Raw genomic sequence first — 14386 nt, 5'->3', positions numbered from 1 at the left:
TTTGATGTGATGAAGGCAACAATACCAGTAAAGCTGTCTGTACTGGCTTAGATTGAGGGAGCTGTTATTGTCTGATATCATTTGAAGGGTATCATGGACATTTTCAAGTTGCCACGCATTTTTTTCACGCGTCATCCAAATGGATAACTCGATTTTTTTTTTTGTACCCACTACAGTGGTTAGCTGTAACTCAAAATGTATACAGTGGAAAACATCACTAATTGTACTCCGAATTTTCATCCACAAACACCAGGTAGCCAAGAGAAACTGTATGCAGATGTAGATCATTTTTACATGGGGTGGCATGGAGTTTTGCCAGGGTGGTTAAAGAGGGTGTGGTGGATAGATCAGGGAGCCTTAATGTTAATTAGTTTAATTTACTCAAACTAGAGGCGCAGTAATAATAATAATAACAGTTACCTAAAGCTACTCACAAATCTAGATGTGCAACTGGCTCCAACATTTTACAATTTGGCACAATTTGTAGGATAAAGTTACAACACTATGAAAACACAAGGGGCTCGAGTCGTCCTTCTCCCTCACCTAGTTTGTCTGGATTTAATTTTGACTTTTACTTTGAAAACTGTTGTGTTGTTTCAGTGACTATTCACAATTAAGAGGAAGGCATAATAATGAATGGGCCTATTTATAATAGGAGCGCTGTTTTATGACTCCTGACATGCGCAGACGTGCACTGTGTAGTAAAACCCAGAACTACAAACGTTTCCTGTGCTTCGGTTCCAGTCGACTCTCTCCTCTCTGTGTTGTCTTTGATGCTGTCTGCCGATTGAGCGCCATATTTTTACCAGATAACACAAACTACCATGAGATAGGGGCTTTGGACGACCTCGGTTGTTCACCTGCTATAATATCTGGCTTCTCGAGATGTCTGCGGGGATGCCGAGGTAAAATATTTGTGAAATGAAGTGCGGCTGTCATTCACTAACAAATTTTAACGTTAACTTGCTAACTAGCTCCACTAGCTAGACTGCTAACGTCTAACGATAGCTAAATCTGGTCTTGGCAACTTTGGGATTTTCACAAAGCAGACAAAGCATTCATGTAACGTTACCTAACATTAGTACTGATCATTATAACGGTGTTTTAATGGTGTCTCAGCGACTATGTGTGTTGACCAAGATAACTGAAAGGTTGACCAAGTCTGTTAGAGATAACCTAACAAAACAACGTTAGCTCACACAGCAGTAAAGGTGGGTTTGGATCACTTACAATGATGCCTTCAAATGCTCAAACATTAATGTCGGCATGCCTAATTTCTTTCCTAATTTCCTTCTACGTTGACCCGAAAATTATTACACCTAATGATTAAGCCTATAATGTAACCTGTGATATTGTGGTTCCGTGCAATTAATGACACTGTTGCCTTTTTAAAAGTTGAAGTTGCTGAGACAAACAGCTGCGTTAGTTTGGGCTGTTATTTTGATGACGAGGAGGGCTTCATCAAAGAGATGTAGACCCCCTGGCCACAACATGTCGCTGTAACGCTATTGCATTTGCCATGTAGCTACCAGACTCCAGTCCAGTCTCCCCCTTGACTAACAGGGTTACAGAAAGCTTACATAGCCCCGGCGAGACTACCCTTATACGACGTCTTTATTCTAGAATGGAATAGAATATACGCCTTTATTGCCATTGTGTACATACAGTGAAATCGCAGGTGCCCTTCACAGTGCCGTTTACAATCAGACAAGGACAGTGAACCTACGCAAATGAACAAACAATAGGAAACAACATGAAGAGACTTTAGGCGCTTGAAGGTAGCCGCTACTTGTTTTGGGCAAGCTACGCCAACATGGTTATTGTTAGGGTTATGATTGGTTGAGGTCGTAGATAAACGCGATTTTAGAAAATGGACAACAGACGAAAAAAATTCTGTCCAATCACAGTGCATGTGGGCGTGTCTTCCCGGCATAGGAGAGAGAGAGAGAACGATGCGTCATGTTCCGAAACCACGCCTATGTGTGTGGGTGGGTGGGGGTCATCCCTCTCCATTGACTTTGTATTGTATAAAGGTGCCTCCTTGGCTTTTCATGGTCATCCTGACAAGTCCCCCTCAGATTTGCTTCACATTGGACATGGCTGGATTCAGCAGAAGACGCTGAGCTTTTTGATGGTATGCTTGTGTATGTTATGGTATGTAGTTTATATATGGCTTAAATTGCAGGTGTATATAGCCAAATGATTGTGCTAGCCTCGCAATACACAATCGTTCTGTATTGCAGGGAACTCATCATTGTCACCCTCTCTAGCAGTGCAATACACAGTACAAAACCAATCATTGGGACAGAATTTTATCAAAAAATAAGCTTGTTTTTTTGTATTCACGCCTGCACACATACACCTATATGTTATAAAAATGCACAGTAAGTAAGTAATGTTTATTTGTATAGCACTTTTCACAGAGAAAGCTCACAAAGTGCTTTCCAAGATTAAAAAACAAACAATCAAACCAAAAAAAAACAAAAAAAAACATGATTGCATTCAAACATCAAACATGAATGCATACAATCATACACACAAACAAAATAACATATTAACAGCAAGTCGGGTGTCAGGTCAAAAGGAACGCCTGCCTAAACAAATATGTTTTAAGGTGCTTTTTAAAACTGACAACAGATGCTGCAGCTCTCACGGTCTGGGGGAGAGCTTTCCACAGTTTAGGCGCAGCTGACTCAAAGGCTCGATTTCCGCGAGTTCTGAGTCTAGTGCGGGAAACTGTCAACAGGTTGTGATCAGCAGACCTGAGTATCCTGCCAGGAGTATACACCTGAAGGAGTTCAGACAAATACTCAGGTGCCTGACCATGCAGAGCTCTAAAAGTTAAAACCAGAACTTTAAACTGGATCCTATAGCACACTGGAAGCCAGTGTAAAGATGCTAGGACAGGAGTAATATGAGGGTCCTTCGATGTTTTAGTTGATAGCTTAGCGGCAGCATTCTGCACAAGTTGGAGGCGATCAATGGAGGTTTTATTGAGGCACAGAAAAAGGGAGTTACAATAATCTAAGCGGGATGACACAAAGGCATGAATAATCATTTCTAGTTCGGTACTTGATACAATAGAACTCAGTTTTGGAATATACCTGAGGTGAAAAAGCATGTGCGGATCAGGGCCAGAATGTGTTTGTCAAGGTGCATGGCCCGGTCAAAAATAAGTCCAAGATTTCTCAAACTAACATTAGCGAACATTAGAATTCAATGACCCAATACAGCTAGACACGCTACGGGCAGTGCCTTCAGGGGCGACAATCAGGACCTCAGTCTAAGCCGCATTAAGCTGAAGGAAGTTATTAGTCATCCAAACATTGATTGCAAACAGACAGTCGTGCAGTACGTTGAGATCGTCGGTACTGTCAGGATTAAAGGAGAAGTACAACTGAATATCATCGGCATACATATGATAAGAGATACCTTTGAACCCACTGATAATGTTGCCGAGAGGAAGCATATACAATGCAAACAGAATCGGTCCTAATACTGACCCCTGAGGCACACCACATGAAAAAGGGACTGACACCCAGTGTGAAGCAGTCTGAGGGATACTTTTAATATGACGACCATTGGAAGCCAAGGAGGCACGGCCACACAATACAAAATCTATGGAGAGAGAAGAGTTGTTTACCCCTTTTGGGTGGGTGGGACTTAAATGCGCTCTGTCTTTATACTTGCAGATTGCAAAACCTTGAAGGAAATTTTTATGTTTGTGCTTTGCGACTGGAGGAACTTTTTGATAGTTCCAACATTTGTTGGAGGAGCTACCCCCTTCAGAAACTTGGAGTGATTGTAGTTCCTAGAACCAGTTCAGAATCAGAAATACTTTATTGATCCCTGAAGGTAATCAGGGATTAATTTTGAGGGACTTATTTAGCTCCTACCTCAGGTAGGTACTTACTGAGCAAAAGAGGAACCTTAAAAAAGGAGAAAAAAAAAAGCCCTTGAAGGTGTGTACTTCTCAGAGAACCGGGTTCCTCTCAAAAAAGTCGCTAGTCGGAAAGTGCTGTGCCACTCTGGTTGGTTGAAAAATAGTTTCTGATATAAGGTGACAGTTTCTGTTGGTAAATTGCAAATTTGGGTATGTAGTATAGATGCTAGATTAATAACAACCCCCTCTTTTTGTGGAATTTGATGCAAATTTTGCAGATTTGACAAGCAGACCTGCTGTTGACAAGATGATGTTTGTTTCACACTTGAACTTTCCATGAAGATAACGCCAAAAAATAATGTTAACACACTGACCAGACCACAAATAGAGACTCAAATTTAATTTTATCCTCACTTTATTTCTGGCAATTGCTATTATTGGTTATTATCAGATGACTAATTTCTATCTACTTAAAAAAGATGTCAAAATAAAAATAGTCCCTGGGTCATCAGGACTATAAATGTGTTATATGCCTGCATACAGAGGAAGAAACTGTATACACCTCTCAACTACTAATATTAAATAGCCCCATTTCTTTTTCATATCTAATCATTGAGCTTTATTATCTGTTACCTAAGAAATTAGTTCAGCATTACAGCTGTTACTAAGTTTCCTGTGCGCTCTCTCCTTAACTGTAGCACTACCAGCAAACTGAATGTATTGGTGACCAAACTGCACGAGTTTTTGGCTCATTCTGCAGTTGAGGACAGCAATGGCACACCAGCCTCTGGAGATGCTAACGGTAAAGCCTCTAATTTTTCTAATCATGGATAGGGCTGGGTGATAGAGCCAAAAAGTACAATCTTGATTTTTTTCCTCCAAAATTTACAATTTTAATATCTTTTTTTTTTTTTTTTTTAAAGTTTTTTTCCCCACTAATTACTGTTACTAACTGATGGGAATATTTGCCGGCATGATCACATGAATGGTGATTCACGCATGTGTTTCTGGGCATGCAGGTTCTGTGAAAAAGATTGAATTAGGGCCTATTTGACAGCGGCTGGCGACTATTATAACATTATAGCATACGTGGACAAAATTTGGATTTTTTTTTAAAGTCATTTCCCAGCCATAATCATGAATGATTGGAAATATTGTCATTAATGTATGTATGCCTTTCTAGTGCTTTTATTGAACATGAGCCCTACACTTAATTGGTCGTCTGTCCTCAGGTCTGATAAATGGGGGATGTACTTTGACAAATTCAAGAGGCCCAACTATGACACAGGTAATTGTTAAAATTTTCTGTCATATCAGTCATTATTAGTCATTCCGTTTTTTTTTTTTTTAATCAATTTGCTCTGGTATTAGTGTAGTCACTTACATGCTGAATACGCTGTTGGCATAAAAGGAAGGTGTATTGAACAAAGTGGCTGCCAACTCTATATGCATCCATTGTAATATATCTGTAATTGGCGTGATAGTGAAAGGGCCATTGATTTATTGTGAAATAAAATCTGTTAGTTGTTGCCCAACTATCAAAAACTGTCTTGCTTCACAGGGAGGAATCTCGATGGATGCCACAAAATATTCTGGCTCAAGGAGGTGAGTTGGTATTTCAGTTTCATGTCAGTATTGACTAAGCACCAGAGAAAGTATGACAGTCATTACGTTTACATGCACACCATATTCCGGTTTGGGTCAATATTCCGGTTAACATAACTGTGCTGCGGCACCTGGAATATTCCGTTTACATGTTACTTGGCATGCCCCGGTGTTTCGGCGTATTCCACTCTCTTACGTAATGCGACACTCAGCCGCGGCGGGCAGCAGTATGCGTACACGCGTCTGGTCTGCTGGAAAAACAGACGAAGAAGTCTTCTTCTTCTTTTTCTTCTTCTTCTTCTGTCGCTATTTCTATGTTTTCTCCCAACGATATACTCCATGATATTTAAGTCTTTCATTAGCTGAAGGCAGACTGCAGTCTCCTGGCTCTTGCTGCTGTTCGCCATGCCGTTTTCCCCGCTTGCAGTAACCATAGCAACAAAGATGCCACAGAATTCCTTGTGAGTCAAGCATGCACAGTCGTGACTGAATATTCCGGTTCGGGGCATTTTCCGACTAAGGTGTTTACATGCCCCAATATTCCGGTTGGAACAGGCATATGCCAGGGGTCTTATTCGGTTTCTCTCCAACCGGAATATGACCTTAATCGGGTTCGGTGCGTGTTTACATGACATGTGCGCAACCAGAATATTGCGAATATTCTGGTTACTACAGGAATAAGGTGTGCATGTAAATGTGCTCAGTGTTTCTTATGGCTCTTTTAAGTTCAAGCTCAAGTTTATCTAAAGCCCAATATCACTGTTTACAGTCTCAGTGGACGTTACTTGCCCACAAGCTTGCAACAGACAAAACAGGTCAACACCACCGACTTAATTCTCATTAACCATCTTTCCAGTGTTGTACCAAAGCGACCGTCTGGCCATCGTAGAGCCAGATGGTGTTAATGGCCCTCGACCTCCAGCTGTGAGAACAAAGGCCATTTGCATTTCCACTGTTGTGCCGATAGTCCCCCTCTCCATGCATATGATGGGAAGTAGGAAGAGAGTGGTTAAAATCTGCACACCTGGCACCAACTAACTACTGCAGAACTACAAACCAAAGGAATTTTTTTCCCTTTGGACGCCACTTTGTGTGTTGTGTGCTTTAACTGCCTTGTACTGAGACCTCAGTTTTTTCAGTTTTTCATGGATCTGTCCCATTGTGTACGTACATTGTGTGTTGGATCCCCACCATTGCCAACTCTCACTCTAGATCACATAATGTCCTCATTTAGTCAAACACTGTTGATTTGATGTTAGACATTATCCTCTGCCCAGATAGTTATCAGAGCCCTAATGTCTTTGTTTGACCAGTATTGCTGATTGTTCTCCATTTTTCTTTTCTCCATTATTTTCTGCTGCAAAAGCAAGCTGCGCTGGCATCTGTACTTATCAGCTGCACTTTTTACTAGGGGCAGGTACGATTACTCGAGTACTCGTTATTGACATCAATGTGTACAGTAGGTGCCAAAAAGTAAGGATAACAGTCAGTTAAAAAGAGTTGTATCGCTTTTCTACCGCATGGTAAAGCTCAGCTGATTTCACTCAACTCACTTTTACTTTTCTGGATTTCATTTTCCCCTGCAGATAGTACCCACTCTTCGCGAAGCCCTGTGAGTCTCTTGTGGGCAGTTTGGCTAGTTTGTCCTTCCCTCTCTACCAGCCACCCTCATTAAGTGTTTGAGTTTCAAAAAATCAACAAGACCAACTGGAAATAGCTGCTTCACATGAACAGTATTGGTATAACTAAGAGATTCATTGAAAAAAATATTGTTTGACCTGGATAGATTATCAACTGCGACACAAGTTTCACAAGTCTCGCTTTGGTATTTCCTGGTACCAGGTACTATTCACAACTTTTGTATGATGGAAAATAAAAAAAAGGAGTAGAATCTAGTTGAGTTTAACTGTGCCATGTGGTGGAGAATCAGCTTTGCTGGGCTTACACAAGGAATTTTCAATAACAAGTTGCCAGTAGGCCCCCTTCCTGCCGTTTCTGAACATTTGTGAAGTTCTTAATGATAATTAGGGCTTCTTGTTCTTTGCTGTTTCCCCGATGTTACAGGAAACCCTCTGTTGTTATAAAGCACTCTGGTCTGGATGAATCTGGGGACTCAAATGCAAGTGATGATGATTCTGATTTACCAGTCAGTGCAAATGGTCAACTGGATTTAACTAGATTACCTAAAGGTAAGTCTTTGAAATTTCTGCTGCTTAGATTATAGATGATATATTGGCCTTTGCTATTAAATCTACCTTTGATTTCACTGTGACATATTTTATTTATATAGGCACTGTGTTGGTGAGGCCTGAGCCAGTGGATAATGTAAGAGATGACTTCAGGGGCCCAGAGTTTCGCAGCCGAAAATCTGGTGCACTGAGGAAGGACTTTTCAAGGAGACGTGGAGGTCAGTCATCATTGCAGAATATTCAAATAAATGCCTGCCTTTATTAAATTCTGTTTTTTTCCCCCACAAACCCCTGAAATGCTGCAATGCTAAGCTAAGCATGGCTTAGCAGGGGTCAACAAAACATACTTAACTTTAGAGAGAAATGTCTGAATAATTGCTTTTCCTGCACAACACCATTTACAGTTTCAGTCACTTAGCAATGCAGCAGAAGATTTACAGATTTGCTTACAAAACTGTAGGTTTACCTTAGCATTACCTAGCCTGATATTTGGCTTCTTGTGGTTGCTAAGTGTAAGGCAGCAGCTTGACTTGGCAAGAATGTGCACTAGGCACACAGTTGACATAAAAAAAAAAATAAAAAAATAAAAAAAAAAACATAGTGTGGCCTACATTGTTAATTCAGAGCTGAAAGCATATTGAACCATGACCCTAGCATTGTGGCACCCAGCTGTTACTTTTGTGGCCAGTTATATTCAGTTTAACTTTTTGTGTCATCCTGGCACAGATCATATTATATCACTGGGTCAGCCATTTGTGTAGTATGTGGAGTGGATAAGTCCAGTAGTCCAGCTCATGTCACATCTTATCAGGGACATGTGGGAGGTCCAAGAGGAAATGAACTAAACAATCTAACCAGTATACCATCCTGTAAGTCCCATTTGTAACCATCATGTGGCTAATGACAGAGATATGTTTTTATAGGAGTTGACCACCTGGGAATTGTCAGTTGCACAGCATGTGGCCGGCAGGTTAACCATTTCCAGAGAGATTCCTTCTTTCGGCATCCAGTTCTCAAAGTTCTTATCTGCAAGGTGAGTCTCATCACTGGCATGTCAGTGACTGATCTTCCATTGTCACTCCTCTCATTGTGCTCAAGCAGAATTTCTCTTTGATTTAATAACTAGCTTCTTATGCAAAACCTCATGATGTGGCTTTGATTTTACAACCATTGATTTTTATTCACATGCTCACAATCTGAAGCACTGTAATTAATCAGATTAAGGTGAATGTTTGAAATGTTTGCATTAGTTAAAGTAATGCAGTTTTGCCAAAAACCTGGTTTATATCTCGCTTCACTTCTTGGCATCAAAAGAAACGTGTTCTTCAGAGCCCAGGGCATCACTCAGAAGAGATGTTGGCTTGTGATTGTTAGCAGTCCGTTAGCTGAAACCAAAAATCACCAAAGCATGCTTTGTTGCCAAAACAAAGGTGATGTCTTTCATGTTTGATTACTAACAGTCACAAGCCAACCTCTTATTTACAAAAATATTTAAATGAATATTTTAAACAGGTTGTGCTTACACTGTGGATGGAGTGTTGCCTTAGTTGAAGTAAGATCACATTGTTTGTGCATAATGTAAATGTAGTCATGGTAATTTCAACCACATGGCTTGTAAACTATTTGTCCATACTCTGGAATTTTCTAATTACATATGTATTGTATTCTCAGTCTTGCTTCAAATATTACTCAAGTGATGACATAAGTAAGGATGGAGATGGAATGGATGAACAGTGCAGGTATGACAGTTGCATATTGTATTTTAATGAAAATATAAGAAGTCTATAAGATGTTGTTAAGTTGCTTTTTTTTTCTCTTTTTTTTCTCACATAGGTGGTGTGCTGAAGGAGGAAACTTGATCTGTTGTGACTATTGTAGTAATGCCTTCTGTAAGAAGTGCATTTTAAGAAATTTGGGGAGGAAGGAGCTGTCAAGTATCTTGGAGAGCAAGTGGTACTGCTATGTCTGTAGCCCAGAGCCCCTTTTGGACCTAGTAGTGGCCTGTGACAGTGTCCTTGACAACCTGGAACGTCTGTGGCATCAGCATCGCAAGAAAAGTCGAGCAGAGCCTGAGAAATCTGAACTTTATGACATCTTGCCAAGGCTACCCCAAAACATTGCTTTAGACAAGTGGGATCATAGTGGCATGGATGGTAATGTGGTTTTCAACTATAGCACACTGCAGATTCCAAAGGATCTAACCAAAAAGACAAAACATTTAATAGAGTCGACAAACACATTAAACAGAAAATTTATCAATTTCATTCAAAATGTCACAAAGAACAAACAAACAAGTGGTGTTCGACTTCTGTATTTGAAGTCTTTTCTGTTGGTTCTAAAAGGCTTGAGGATGTCTCATATGGCCCTTGAAGATAGCCTCAAAGAGGAGTTCAGTGACTTGGATATATCGAACTGTTGGGAAAACTTTGTCAGTGATGACTTAAGTACTGAACATCATGCACAAGAGGCAGACACAGAGCTGGATATCTCTGATGAGAGGTGCTTGAATGATTTGCAGAAGTTGGCTGCTGAACATTTGGAGGAGGATGATTCTGACTCAAAGGGCTTGGCAGATGATGTGAAGCCTTTCTCCCATGATGTCCATGGCTATACTGGGGAGGACATGGGGTCAGCTTCACGTAAAACGAGACGGAGGCCACGCAAAATCCACTTGAAGTCTTCTGACAGCTTAGTCAATATGACTAAAAAGCTAGTGGTGAAACTTACACCTGTGCCTGTGGAACGGGAGCCACCCATTGATGCCCCAGTGATGCAGGTAGATGTGCACAAGAGGGAGGAAAGGATGGAAGTAGAAGAAGTGGAGGATGAAAAGAGAGAGTGTGTCAAAGCTGAGAGGGAGATGAAGAATGAAGTCTCCGGTGCTTTGAAGGAATCTGTACACCCTGAGGAGGAACATGACAATAGAAGATCTCCGCGAGTGAAGACCACACCTTTACGTCGACCAAGTGATGTCAAGGCCAAACCGTCTCTTTCAGCTGCAGACAGTGACAGTGACTCAGATCCCGAGGATACCCGCGGTTCGGTGTCTGCCAATGGGGCTGAAGATCGAGGACTTGGCTTAGTAAGAGACGACTCTGACTCTGATGAAGTGCCTGAAGCTCTACTTCAGCGGGCAGCCATGACACAAAGCTCTGATGAGCCCCCGAGTGACGAGGAAGATAAGGCATCTACTCAGGTGCCCAAGAAATGTCTCTTTTGGCTTACCAAGAACACCCCTCTTTCACCAGAGAGGATCCTCCGCAAACGCAAGGTGCTTGACCGTTCCTCTGAGTCTGACCCCAGTGACAGAAGAGTTAAGGCTCGAAGAGCAAGTGGCACTGATTCTTCTAGTGATGAGCAAGGCCTGCAGACGGATGTAAAGCACTTGAATAAGCTGAGGTCATTAGGAAAGCATCACATGGTCAGCAGAGAGGATGAAGGTGCAAGGAGGAGTCAGGGAATAATACAGACCAGGAAGCCTAAGAGTATACCCAAAACACAGAGGACAACAATGGAGTCATCAACCTCGTCAAGTGAAGAAGAACATGAAGGTGACTCAGGGAGTGATGGGGATGATCAGAAGATGAAGCCGATTATTGAAGATATGGCCCTGCTGGGTGCAGCAGCGTTCCATCAGTCATCTGGTGAGCTTTCCTTCAACACTCACTCAACACTACTACAGTTGAGCACAGTAACCACCCTTGTACTTCTTTATTTATATCTCAGCTTTCTCAGAAACTACCACTTAAACATACTGAACAAGGGGCCAAGTTACTCAGTAGCCTTGCAACATCATTAAATTATGATGTTGTAAATCAATAGAGTGAGATGATTTTGTTCATTGTTAATTTGAGAAACTTAGGTAGTGTGTACAGTAGTACTCCTACATTCTGCCTTATTTTCTCCGCCACTGTTTGGTTGTTGGCGGAGTACTGTGATGACACTCTATTATTAATATCCTGGTGCACCAACTGATGTCTATTGTCTATTTAAAAAAAAAAAAAGAAAAGACTTGTCTAATATTTAAATGTGGCCTGAGTAGAAAATGTAGTTAGTAAAACAGTTGAAAAATAACTTAAACAGAAAGTGAACAGAAAAATGTTGATTTAAGTGGAACAACAAAAAATTAAATTCAAATGCCTTTTTAAAACATGCTTTCTAAATCAGAAATTCATCAGTTGGGGAGTTCTGGTGGTTCATCTTGTAAAGCACATATCATGTACTACTGAGGCTAATTTAGCCATAGTGGCCTGGGATCGGATCTGGCCCTGGCCCTTTTCTATTTAGATTCATTTAGATTTAGGCATATCAAATCATTAGGCAATGTGTAAATGATGTTTTTTTTTTTTTTATGGTTTTTGATGGAAAGGCTCAATGAGGTATTTCAGATGCACAGATGAAATTTATGTCTGTGCTTCAATGCTTCACAACTTTCTTACGTTTACATTTCATCTGTTTTTCCTTTGTTGTTTTTGTAGGGGATGAGGAGCAGTCTGGGCCCTCATGGGCAGTAGAGGAAGATGATGACCCAGAAAATAGGTATGGTTCAAAAAGCCCGGACATAGAGTTTGTAACTCACCCTAGGTGTGGGAGAAAGGCTACAGCTTCGAACCCCAAGCCCTGTGCTAAATCTGGCAACCACCTTGTCATCAAGACTCAGAGGCAGTCTATTCATGCACGACCAAAACGTAGGTGCAGTAGACCAACAGCAATCAAATACACTTTCTAGATGTACGGTATGAAACGGGACAACCTTATGTTGTAATGACACCAGTCACTAAGGATGGGTTTGTGAATGGTAGGGCATTCACTGAGTTTGACTTTAGGATTTATTCACTTTATGATCTGGTTTACACTTGTGTGAGATTCTTTAGAGGTCAGTTATTTTTCTCATACACTTTACCTAAATCATCAACATTGTATGATTTTTTTTTTCTTGCACACACCAAACTGATACAAAAAAGGAAAATCTTTCAGTCCCAACACTTTTACTTTGAGGAGAGCTTAAGGGGCAAATTTGAGCAAAAAAAATAAAGTTGCCTCACAGGTTAAAATGTTAGTGTTTTGTAGGGTTACTTCCAGTGACAATCAGTGGCGGCTGGCCAATAGAGGGCGCTAGGGCGCCTCCCCACCACTCCCAACGTCCTGCAGTAGACCTGATTAAAAACTACTTTGAAATATATCCTGTAGTATATTTTAAATGGCCAATCCAGCAAGTTAAATATCACATAGTTAGTGACCAGTTAGTAAAATGTATAATCTGTGACAAAATGTTGGTATAAAATGTTACACGTTGTCTAAAGTTACTGATTGTCACATGTTTGGGCGCACGGATCTTTATGCTTGACTCGTATTGAGTTGGACATGCGCAATACGCTCCTCTTCAATACAAGAGATAGGAGGTGCCTTGGGTTCCTGCGCCCAAGCTAATACACACCACCAACTTCTTGGGGGCAGCAACGCGTAATCCTCATAGGTGAGACTGACATACCGGTATACTGGTACAAATGCCTTTCATTGACATAAATATACTGGTATGATACCTTACATGTTTGCTTGATTTTTTTTTTTTTTTTTTTTATGAAGCCCTACCTGGAAAAAAAATCCACCAGCCGCCACTGGTGACAATATTTTAGGGAGTTTAAAACTTTAGTCTATCCATGTTCTTAAAGATTCCTAAAAGAAGTTTTATCTACCATTGAACAGTGCAGTAACACCCAGGGGAACCAAGCTTTTGTGTATAAATGAAACAGATTGTTGAAATATTAAGCACCTGTAGGGTTACACTAGAATTACACTAGAAAAAAGAAAATAATAACTTGCAATTTGAATTCAAGACTCTTTAACTCTTCAGCTCTGTAAATGCACATTTGACTCACTTATCAAGTCATTTGTTACCCAGAAGTGCAATTTTTTTCACTTAATTTATTCTTTCTTTTTTAAATCCACATTAAGTGTTGCCCACAAAAATTATTTTTTTACCGTGTGTTACATGATGTTCAGTTACAACCCTCTGTTGGTGTACTTGGGCTTATTTTAACTCTGATAGATTCCTCTCTGGTTACAGTAGTTGTAATGATGGTAATAAATGTAAAATTTATTACATTTATTACCACTGAAAATTGTTACAGGGTTCTTTCATGAGAAACCTAGGAATTTCTTGAAAAACTAAGCCTAAATTTAAGCCTGCACTATGCAATTTCAGAGCCTTAAGTCCTGAAACTAAGGTTTTTTTTTTTTTTTTTTTTTTGTAGACTTTTTAAGACGGGGGAAGGGGGGGGGGGGGTCTCAGAGTGGGAGAGTGAAAGGAATGGCTTTGTGAAGAGTTAACAAACAAAGCTCTCGCTGCTTTTAGTGCCATCTAGTGGTCATACAAAATTGCATAGTGCACGTTTAAGCCTGCTAATGCATACCACAGCATACCAGTATGCATCAATACATACCAGTTTATTTGCTGATATTATTTCAGCAGGTGTAGTGTTATGAACCAAGTGTGGCTGGGAGTACAGTGGATTAAATTACTTTATGAAGGATTAAGAAAGATAATACATTTAAGGCCCAAATACACTGGATTTGTGCAACTTAATGTACGTCAAGAGAGATCTGAAGTGTTACCACCAAGGCTCTGACAGTTTCATGCCAGCACTGCGATGGGTGATACATTTGCGTGTGACATAAATTATAAAAATATAGTGTCTCTATTCTGTAA

The 14386-nt window shown here is 40.4% G+C and overlaps 1 protein-coding gene across 2 annotated transcripts in view; it reads left to right on the top strand.

Moving 5' to 3' along the window:
* The first annotated feature begins 769 nt into the window (after positions 1 to 769).
* Positions 770 to 14386, top strand: part of LOC115371207 (transcriptional regulator ATRX-like) — a 33648-nt gene continuing 20031 nt past the window's right edge. For both annotated transcript variants that reach the window (XM_030068400.1, XM_030068399.1), the window contains exons 1-10: positions 770 to 905; positions 4582 to 4685; positions 5116 to 5171; positions 5445 to 5488; positions 7553 to 7677; positions 7779 to 7895; positions 8601 to 8710; positions 9349 to 9416; positions 9511 to 11321; positions 12156 to 12216. In XM_030068400.1, the coding sequence (XP_029924260.1) occupies positions 886 to 905; positions 4582 to 4685; positions 5116 to 5171; positions 5445 to 5488; positions 7553 to 7677; positions 7779 to 7895; positions 8601 to 8710; positions 9349 to 9416; positions 9511 to 11321; positions 12156 to 12216 (2516 nt within the window). In that variant the 5' untranslated portion in view covers positions 770 to 885. The remainder of the gene's footprint in view (positions 906 to 4581; positions 4686 to 5115; positions 5172 to 5444; positions 5489 to 7552; positions 7678 to 7778; positions 7896 to 8600; positions 8711 to 9348; positions 9417 to 9510; positions 11322 to 12155; positions 12217 to 14386) is intronic.

The sequence above is a fragment of the Myripristis murdjan genome, chromosome 14 (genome assembly GCF_902150065.1).
Source record: "Myripristis murdjan chromosome 14, fMyrMur1.1, whole genome shotgun sequence".
Lineage (NCBI taxonomy): Eukaryota > Metazoa > Chordata > Actinopteri > Holocentriformes > Holocentridae > Myripristis > Myripristis murdjan.
The sequence above is the reverse complement of the archived record's forward strand: the minus strand, read 5'-3'. Positions and strand labels throughout refer to the sequence as shown.